This window comes from Limulus polyphemus, unplaced genomic scaffold (assembly GCF_000517525.1).
Source record: "Limulus polyphemus unplaced genomic scaffold, Limulus_polyphemus-2.1.2 Scaffold1003, whole genome shotgun sequence".
Lineage (NCBI taxonomy): Eukaryota > Metazoa > Arthropoda > Merostomata > Xiphosura > Limulidae > Limulus > Limulus polyphemus.
This window is the reverse complement of record NW_013666613.1, coordinates 314,015-324,127: the sequence shown is the minus strand read 5'-3', so window position 1 is coordinate 324,127 and position 10,113 is coordinate 314,015. Positions and strand designations below refer to the sequence as shown.

At 31.8% G+C, this 10,113-nt stretch overlaps 1 protein-coding gene across 3 annotated transcripts; it reads right to left on the bottom strand.

The window, feature by feature from the left end:
- Positions 1 to 1,698: 1,698 nt before the first annotated feature.
- LOC106461643 (transcription initiation factor TFIID subunit 7-like) lies at positions 1,699 to 8,100 on the bottom strand. 3 transcript variants are annotated; one of them, XM_013921480.2, is made up of 3 exons: positions 7,960 to 8,096; positions 7,095 to 7,159; positions 1,699 to 6,140 (listed from the first exon to the last, which is right to left on the bottom strand). In XM_013921480.2, exons 2-3 carry the CDS (start codon positions 7,118 to 7,120, stop codon positions 4,898 to 4,900), a joined length of 1,269 nt encoding a protein of 422 aa, XP_013776934.1. In that variant the 5' UTR covers positions 7,121 to 7,159; positions 7,960 to 8,096; the 3' UTR covers positions 1,699 to 4,897. The 3 variants fall into 3 exon arrangements, with proteins under 3 accessions (XP_013776934.1, XP_013776936.1, XP_022244357.1); XM_013921482.2 differs by lacking the exon at positions 7,095 to 7,159 and having other exon boundaries at positions 7,960 to 8,100; XM_022388649.1 differs by lacking the exon at positions 7,960 to 8,096 and having other exon boundaries at positions 1,699 to 6,147.
- Between the last annotated feature and the right edge of the window lie 2,013 nt (positions 8,101 to 10,113).

Below are 10,113 nucleotides of genomic sequence, written 5' to 3'. Positions count from 1 at the left end.
AAGAAGAAAAAAACTCTTAATTAGATCAAATTATTATTTCATTTACCACAATGAACATTTTTATTGTTTGTTAACAAAAATACAAACAAACTGAAAGGAAGAAATATGCATCCACATTCATCCTGATTTTTTTTGTGTGAAATCTATGTCTTTTAGTATCAAAAGTATGTGTTGTGGTCTTTCTTTTATCTATTGCGTTATGACATTTTGTGAAAAATCTGTATGTGATGGAGAAAAATGGATATTTTCTGATTCAGTGTACAGGAATTCCTGTAGAACATGAAAACATTTCAAGACAATAAAAACCTCGCAGGTCTGTGTTACTAAAGGATGTCTAAAGTTCTCTATTACAGTGAATTTGTTTTCTTACATTTAAAAATTCTAATGTAAGATATATTTTATATTCTGTCATGATCAATCACAAATGTGTACAAATCTTTTATCTCACAATTTGTACAAACTTCCATCTAGTGTACACTAGTGCTACATCATTATATTGACTGAATCTTTTTACCGATGTTACAAGAATGTGTTGTCCCTATAATGGGAAACACCTCTGTGCTATCTACACCACTTCAGATGAGGGTGCAACTATATATTCTATTTGTATTTAAAAAAAGGTGGCATCTTTAAGTATATCTCAGATTGAGACAATTTTATAATCACTAATAATGTATAGCATTTTGTAGCCACCCCATGCAAAAATATAGCTAATTTCAAAATTACTGATTACTAACATTTGGAAGTACCATTGATTTTTTAGCAGCAGTTTTTCTATAAAAAACTGTTTCCTTGTCTTTAGAAATGTGTGTATGTAAAGTTAAAATTTTCCTCAATGAAGAAGTAACACATTGTATTGTAAGAACAATATATATTTTTTATCTCCTACCAGTTAACTTTTATATAAATAAATGCATAAATATTGCATCTTTTCCTCTTGAATTAAACTTTCAAATTCATTTTCAGAATGTTTGTTTGAAGTTAAGCACAAAGCTACACAATGGGCTATCTGTGCTCTGCCCACCACAGGTATCGAAACCCGGTTTGTAGTGTTGCAAGTCCGCAGACATACCACTGTGGGGCTTTTCAGAATGATTTCACTGTGCATTTGGTAGAAAGTGTTTGTTGAGTTTTTAGTACACGACTGAAGACTGGTGTGAATTAAAAGTTAGGATATGTACATATATACACACACACATATACACCAAACTACATCTTAAAACACTGCTAACAGTAAATAATTTGGTAACAATTATTTTCATTAAAAGTAACTTACAATGATTCCAAAAGTAGATATATTCTTCCTTTTTATCACTTCAAAGCTTTTAAATCTGCAAATGGTGGCAGTAATAGCTTATGGCTGATTTTTATTTAATGATCATTAGATCCTTTAAAAGAAAAAATGGACACCAGAAAGTTTAATATTTCTATTTGAAAAATGTAACTGATTGGTTTATCAAACTGAAATTGTTTTAAAAGTTTGTATAGTATACATTAGTATAAACCAAAACAGTATGTCTCAAGAAATGTTTTATAAAAAAAAATTGACTTTAGTTTTAGAGTTCCACTTTGAAATGGTTCCTGAGGCATTGCAAGTTGCTATTAGATGAAATCATGGTAGAGCAATGAGTCACAGTCGGACATATGCTACTGTAAAGATACTGTCTAAAATGTTTTGTATGTTTACATTTTCCATGAGTATGGTCTTTCAGTTTATATATGTATATATATATATATGATAACCTATATCAAGCAGTTTGTTCTGCTTTGTAGGTAACAAACACAATTCAGTAATTTATTGTAAAATACATACTGCCAGTCTTCTGACAATCTATTGTCAGTACTTTTTTTTTGGTTATAACAATTGAAATATAATTTGGTTTTGTCAGTTTTTCTATCATATAAAAGTAGATATTACTGTGATATAAAATACTAAGAAAATACACACTTGCACTTGCTAGTAACATTGTGAATTATATTCTGCACAGTGATAAGGTTTTCAAATTCAGTCGTTTAAGTTTTTTTTGTTGATAAAAAGCCTTTTTCAAGTTATTGCTACACTACGTGTACCATTATCATTAACTTTCTTACTTTGAAAGATTTAGGAAAATACATAATTCTAGGGGTGGTAGCAAATGTTTTGGTGAGTCTCATGTCCCTGACCATGGCACAGTAAGCTTCATTACGTTTGTACCTTGAAAATTTGCTTTTCATGTTGATTGGTTCAGGAGTTATATTTTCATTAATGACTAATTAAGATAAAAATGATCACATGAACAAAATGCCTATTAAACATTCCATAATTTAAAACATTGGAACTTATTTTTCGATTATTAAATTTTCTATGACGATGTACGACTAGTTTATGTTCACTACTAATTATACAGATTTTTTTATGCTTATATGGACTGCATTTTATATGTTAGTTAATAGTGCTCCAAGTTTTTGCAACTACTTTAAAAACTTCTTAAGGTTAGGAGTGATAAATAATTAGGTTTTATGGGTGAATTTTAAAATGTTTTAGATAACCCATTTGGAATTATAACAAACAGAAAATTTGATTTAACATTTTGAGTGGAGAATCAAATTGTCACTTCATTTCACTTACACTGAAATTGTTTAATGTAGTAACATCTTGCTTAAAAGCTCATCCACACCAGATGCGAGAGAATAATTTAGAAGTACTGCAGCTAAATGGGAGTATCACACCAGCAACGAATGATGTTAGCCAAATGGGAGTATCACACCAGCAATGAATGATGTTGCTTTGCTAAAATAGAATCTGTAATTTTTTATTGTGTGATTCAAAGGAAATTGACCTGTCAAAATAACCTGAACTATAGCAAAGATGGTGATTATGTAGTGCTTAACAAGGATATAACGTTATACTTTAGAAAATTAATGAAAAGTAAGTTGGACAGAAACACAACTAAGATTGCAGTAAGTTGTCTGCCTGTCTATATATATAAGAAAATTATTTTAATTTATTAAAAATATTAGTTCATATATAGGCTACTACTATCGCAGACATAAGAGCTCTTGTTGTCAAAACATGTTTTGTAGGACAGACCATCCCTACTATGTCCAGTAAGAATGCATGAGCAGGTCATGTATTTATTTCCAGTTTTTTGGTGTATTTCCACTACACATGTGGTGTGGATTGACATTCACAGACGTTGCTTATGTCTAGTGAGGATAAATCTTGAGAATTTGTCAGATTTCTAAAAATCTTGTTCTTGGAAATTCCTGAAAAAGTTAAATACTGCATAATTGGGAAAGAACACTGTGCTATTAGTATTTAAAGAAATATATTCTAGCACATTGTTTTAGAACTTTTATTCAGTGTGTGTGGGTGTTTCTTTACAAATTATCTGGTTATAAGTATGATTTTTAATCTGTAATACAGATAAGTAGTTTTATCTGTGTATGTATTAACTTACAATTGATTGGAAACCTGATAGTGAGACACTTGAATTGTAAACACAATATTTATAGTTTAATAAATTCTTGCTCCGTGTTAAAAAATGTGTGATTTTCACTGAACATAAAATCCTATGTTAACATAAGACCTTTTGCAACTCTTGTGATAATAAAAATTATTGACTATGGATGCAAGTGTGTTTTATACGACTTAAATTTTGAAAATTTTTTGGTCTATTTAATGATACATTCATCACTAAAACTTTTCACTCGTAATACAATGTCCAGGCTCAAATGTAAATGTTAATAAAAGTGAAATAGAATTTACAATTATGATAGGACAAAGGAATAGAACTTGTTGAATTTGCCATGTCAAACACCTTTTTAAGTCTTTCTTTCATGTAATCTATTAAACTTAAGTTTTTCCAAGATCTAGTTAAGGTTTACATTTCATACACAACTTAAGCAGTCTTTTTATACCTCTTATGTATCACTGTTAAACAACAACAAAAAAACATGTAATGAACAAATAAATAAATGGGCACAAAGCTCTCACTTCAACACTGGTATAGTTACAAAATTACAATTTGAAGTAAAAGGCCTGAAAAGTAAAATTCAAAATCAATAGATTAAACTTTTCACTATAATGAACATATAAAAAAAAAAAACATTATCGTGACTATGCATGTAGTCTGGGTTAAAGTAAGTGGAAATATTTTTAATGCATAACATATTCATTGTTTGTTTTAGGGTTTTAACAAGTACATACTGCAAATGCATGGGTAACCAAGTGTTTTTCAGATGGCATTTTCAATGTTCTTGCTAGCCTATGGCTGGTTTTGCCAATACTCTGCACTGTATAGACTGTTATCAGATACATTAGAAAAATGAACAGGGGTAGCAAAGAACTTCCATTGATGGTGACTGTATCATATGAAGAGTAAGAACTCGTGCTGTTATATCAAGCTGAGACATGGAGGGGGTGGAGGAGTTACACAGAGTTTTGCATACAGGTGAATTTGTGTTTTAACATATTTTTGCATCAAAGCAATCTCACAGTATATGTTAAAGTTGTTGCTTAAAGTCATTCCAGGAAAAAAAAAATGCTAAAATTATAGAAAACCTGGTCACTAGATCATAGGGAAAAATAAAGCAAGCTTTCAAGATAATTTACTTGTAAGTTCCGTTTATTCTAATCTAACTTGATTAAAGTTCGTAGGTCAGCTAAAATTTGTCTGATTGAACTTATTTTATTATTAGTTGTGAAAGGAATAAATAGCTTAAACAAAAAAAGATGATTATTTGTGGAATATATTTAAATACACCATTTGAGTAATACATTTTAATATACATCTTTATGCAATTAACAAAAGTAATTATACAGCCCCACTAATCATCTTATTATGAAATAAGCATAGAAAAGTAGCACTTTTATACCTTATTTTTTCCTTCAGCACATTAAATAAACAATGTAAAATCAATCTTGATGTAACAAGATAACAATGTCATCATACTGTCTTTGTTTTTCCCTCTCCTGTTCTTTCAAGTTATCTATAATACTTTGAAACCTTTGCTTCAGAGCTAGATTCTCAATGTTTGAGATTTCAAGTTCTTGTGCCTGCCTTCTTGCCTGAATATTTAAGATTTCTTTTTCCAGTAAATCCAACTTTGTCAGTAACGCATCTCTTCCTTGTTCACTAGATTCTTTAATATCCTCCTTTTTAACAACAAACTGATTCCCATTTGACCTTGCTGAACTAGTTTGTTTTTGTGGTCTGTTTTTCTCACTAGCAAGTGGAGAAATAGATTTTTTATTATCTTCATATTCTCGATCTTGTGATGTGTCAGATGCTCCTAAACCTGCTGGACTTCGTAACATACCTCGAGAGAATTCAGTAACAAGTTTTTCTGATTTATTAGGTGTAGTTTCATTTATATTAGATGTTGCTACTGATGCACGACTGACCTCATCATCTTCCAAATCCATAATATTAACATCATCCTCTTCAGAGCTGCTAAGAACTTCACCAAACAAGTCATGTTCTGCAACATCCATACTCTGAGAATTGCTGTTAATAAAGCCACCAGCTGACAAAATATTACCAACAGTACCTTCTGTTGGTCCATTTTTATTTTCTCCTTTGTCTTCATCAGCATTCACTACTTCATACCTGACACTTATTGCTTCATTATCCATGCGAAACAGTCTTTTTACTTCCTTTTCAATCTCGGGGAAATCAACATATTTCTTTTTTAACGTCTTTCGAAATCTTCTTTTACGGACGTTTTTAAGAGATGGAGTGATACCATGAGGCCACATGAATTTTTTATCCTTATCCTTTTTCTTTTTGGTTGAGTCTTCTTCTTCAGATTTTTGAGGATCATCCTCTTCTTTGCACACCATCATTTGACAGATGTCAGCTGTTTTATAAAAATTTTTTCTGTCTAAAGTTTTTTGGGATTCCAGAATACATGGTAAATCAACTATCTTTGATGACATAGACCATTTGTCAAAACGTACAGTTCCATGTCTCATATCTGGTTCTACCTGTATAGTCAGCCTATCCTTAAGGCTCATTACCCCTGATCTGACTGCTGCACGAAGTGATGCTGCTGGAGTTGGTGGCATTCTCAGAATAAACTGATTTTCTAGCTCTACAGGAGGCTCAGTAGGTTTCTGTGTAGTTCCATCCTTTTCTTCTGGTGGAGGCATGGTGAATCTTAAATCAACAGTAGTAAAAACAAGGATGAGCAAGTGAACAAGCATAATTCCTTACAAAATTTATTACCTACTAGAATAACATATATATTACTAGATAGGAGAGTAAGTCTATCTGTTTGTATGTTTTGGTTTATTTTTGAATTTTGTGCAAAGCTTCTAAGAGCTACCCACACCAACTGACCCTAATTTAGCAGTGATACACTAGAGAGAAGGCAACTAGTCAACACTATCCACTGCCAACTCTTGGGCTACATTTTACCAATAAATATTGGAATTGACCACAAAGTTATAACACCTCCACAGCTGATAGAGGTGAGCATGTTCTGTGATGAATATTTGAACCCACAATCCTCAGATTGTGAGTTAAGCTCCCTAACCACTAAGCCATGCCAGGCTAAGTAATTCTGATTTGAAACTATTTCTTGTTTTATATATTTGTCTAATGTATAATTATTAGAATATTGATAATTCATAATAAGCTGGAAACATTATCTACATATAGTATGATTGCCAGTGACTTTTGAAAAGTACAATACAATAGTCATTGTGACTGCTTCTGGAAGACTTAAACCAAAGTAGAACAAGCATAATTCCTCACAAAATAAATTGTCTCTTGATACAATGTTAACATATACACTACTAGATTATACTTGTGTATTAACAGATTAGTTGATTTACTGAAATCAAAAGAATATAATACTTTCGTACAAGGAACAAAATATGGATAGTACTTTCTTCATATTATAGATCACTTGTGTTTTGCTGCCTTTTTGGCAAAATAAATTCAGCATTTTTTCTAACACAGATTTAATAAACAAAATTACAAGTTTAATCTCTTGAATAAAGTTTGAAATTTCAATATGTGGCTTCCCCATGTTTAATAAATACTTCGTACATGTGATACTAGTTACCTTTTTAAATATCTATATTTATAGTCCTAAATTACACTCACTGTACAGACACTGGATGAGAAGGCATATTTTCAAAAAACGTTCCAGAACTTCCAGGTTTTCTTACCTAATAGAAAAAAATATAAAACAACACAAAACATTTATTTGAAATTATAATTTGTGAGAAACTTAATTACCAAAATTATCTGATATGTATTTTCACATCATCAGTTTCCAAGTGGATACTCAAACTTCACTTGGTTTAACTATTATTTCTAATCCTATGCAATAAATTCAGTACTCTTGTGGAGAAGCTTATTAACATGTAGTAATCTAGTATTATGCTTTAATATAAGTTGATAAGTAAATTACCGTGATTATCAGGGTAGCATTGGCACTTAAGATTAAGTTAAACTTAAAGTTAATCTAACACTAGTAACATAAATTAGTGTTAGATTTAGAGATAGAAGTTATATTCAGGTAGGTAAAAGTCAAATTGTTAATTTAAGACTTCAAAGTCTATATATCATATGATGTTAATTTATTTCGTGTTTGTATTTCACCCACCATCTGCATTGGCCTCAACTCGAGCCTTATAACTTATATATACAAATTAAATAAATTTGTGTGCTTTAGAAGGGTAGTGAATTTATTAGAATACCAAATTGACGAACAATGATGTATAACTTAAAAGCACAATGAAACATATATTATGACCACAATATAAAATTTTCATTATGCTTTTAATATAAATCATTCTTAGTCAATTTATTCATTGTTCTATTCAGTATTAAGTATTAGTTACTGTACAATTGTTCACTATCTTTTCTCAGCCTAAAGAAGGCGGTATAAATTACTAAATAAAATAAATTGACAGTGAGACCATGTTAAATTTGTAACATATTAACGTTATTACTTAAAATTTACCGTTAAATTGTTTGGCAACTCGCGAAGAACTATCAGTATTACACTCTTCCTCAGGTAACCGTCAGGGGGAGCAATCCTTCTATTTCATTACGTAACATAACGCAGGAACAACAAGGAACCATTTAGATCTTAAATTAAATGTTCTGTTTGCATACCCAACAGGATGAACGTAGGATTTAAAAACTACTTTTATTTTTCAGAATATTACCGATTAACCACATGAACTCCTGTAAAATGCAGACCACAACTAATTCCGACGAAAAATCATTCTATAAAATATTGTGGACAATTTACAAAATAACTTAATCTGTTAGCGCCCCTTTTCCTTAAAAAAATATAATTTAAACTGTTCTAGGTACCTTCTAAAAAAGTCGCAATCTGTTTTAAACACAAGAGACGTTAAGTCTATTTCGAGTTATGTACAAAATTTAAAACAAGCATCTAAATATTACTCAATGTGATGCCACCATGACTTTTTTTATAAAATTTTATTAATCTACTAATTCCCCCGGTGGGACAGCGGAAAGTCTATGAAATTACAATACTAAAATTAGGGGCTTGATTCCATTTGGTGGACAGAATAGATAGCTCGATGTTGCTTTGCTATATAAAACAATACACACAATTTTTGTAAAAAGGTTGGTAAACATTTATAATTAGGCAGGACTATAGGAGCCATGATCTCTATACAATCACAAATGGTGCCAGAAAGACCAATATATTTTAATTTTATGATCTGAGCCAGCGTTTCCCAAACTAGGGTCCGCGAATAGTCTAAAACCTAAATACAAATATTACAGTATTACAAAAGATCAATCACAATTATACGTTGTCACAGTTAATTTGCTCAAGCTTTACAGTATGTTGATTCCTTCTAGGGTAGCAATGCCCTGAGTTTGCTGGATCTGGCTCCTGAGTGGTTTCAACGGATCAGTTGCAGGCCTGGCTCAAGAGTGGTTTCAGTGGATCAGCTGCAGGTTGGCTCCAGAACTGATAAAGACACATTACTCCAGTTCAATGCTGACTCCAGCAGCCTCTGTTGCAAATTCAAAACTATTCCATATTAGTGATCCGGCTGCCTTTACATGGCTCAGGTTTCGGAAAAACAGAACTCTATGGCTATGTAGGATAGTACTATTTATGGTGTTATTTAAAAAGTCCGTACAGTTAAATTGGTTTTCAGTTAAAGCAATGGGGAACGTGAATCCTGCTTTTAAAGTTTTATATACTGTACTGTATTTATTTTTACAAACTTTTTAGCTACCTCTTCAACAAAATCAATGTTAACATGAATATATTAATAGCTTTTTATTAATAAATAATCCAAACAGGAAACAGAGGGAACATAAAATAAAACAGTGTAAAACTAAAGGGGCACTAAGTAGAGTGCATACCTCCGCCACGCATCGTTAATTATATTCGGCTCTCAAAAATACGAAAATGTATCCGTCGTTATTAACGGACACGGACCAGTTTTGGCAGGACAATGAGGAACCATATTGTTACGTCTCCGTTTGTTAATTGATTTTTCCGTAACTTCGTTCCGACGAAACTTTAACGACACAAATCTTTACTTAATAAAACTGGTTTATTCTTTCCGAATATAACTCTGCGATACACTTAATCTCAATATTCGCGCTAAAACAAACAGTATCACGAACGAACGTTAACTTCAACAATACCCTGTGACTGCAGTTCAATTACTCATTGTCTACACACACATTACGTTATCGCGTCACGTTGTCCCCCTCTTATATATACCAGACTACCCTATCTAGTAAATACTAGAGCATTCATGAAGGAACAAGATAGTTCTAGAAACTAGAGGGCGTGACCAGTCACGTGACCTCGATGACGCAACACTGCCCCCTCCTTAATATTGTTCGTCCCGAACAATAACCACATACAATAAACCAATAACAATTAACAATAACTTAATTAACTGTACAGAATTACAAAGACAAAATTACAATTCAACAAAGTCTCTTAATTTTACGGGACGTATTTTCTTCCGTACTGGTCTTCGTCTCGTTGGCTTCTGCTTCATGTGGGATTCATCTGCTTCATCAGTAAATGTCCTATCATTGGTAACAGTCACATCAGTGGTAGTAACTTCACCAAGAGCTTCACCGTTTCCCTTCACCAAACTGAGTA

Bases quoted from the DNA above. Each gene is read 5' to 3' on its own strand.
- LOC106461643 (XM_013921480.2), bottom strand. From the start codon at position 7,120: ATGCCTTCTCATCCAGTGTCTGTACA. The intron at 6,141-7,094 runs GTGAGTGTAATT...TGTTGATTTAAG, and splicing joins TCTCATCCAGTGTCTGTACA to ATTCACCATGCCTCCACCAG.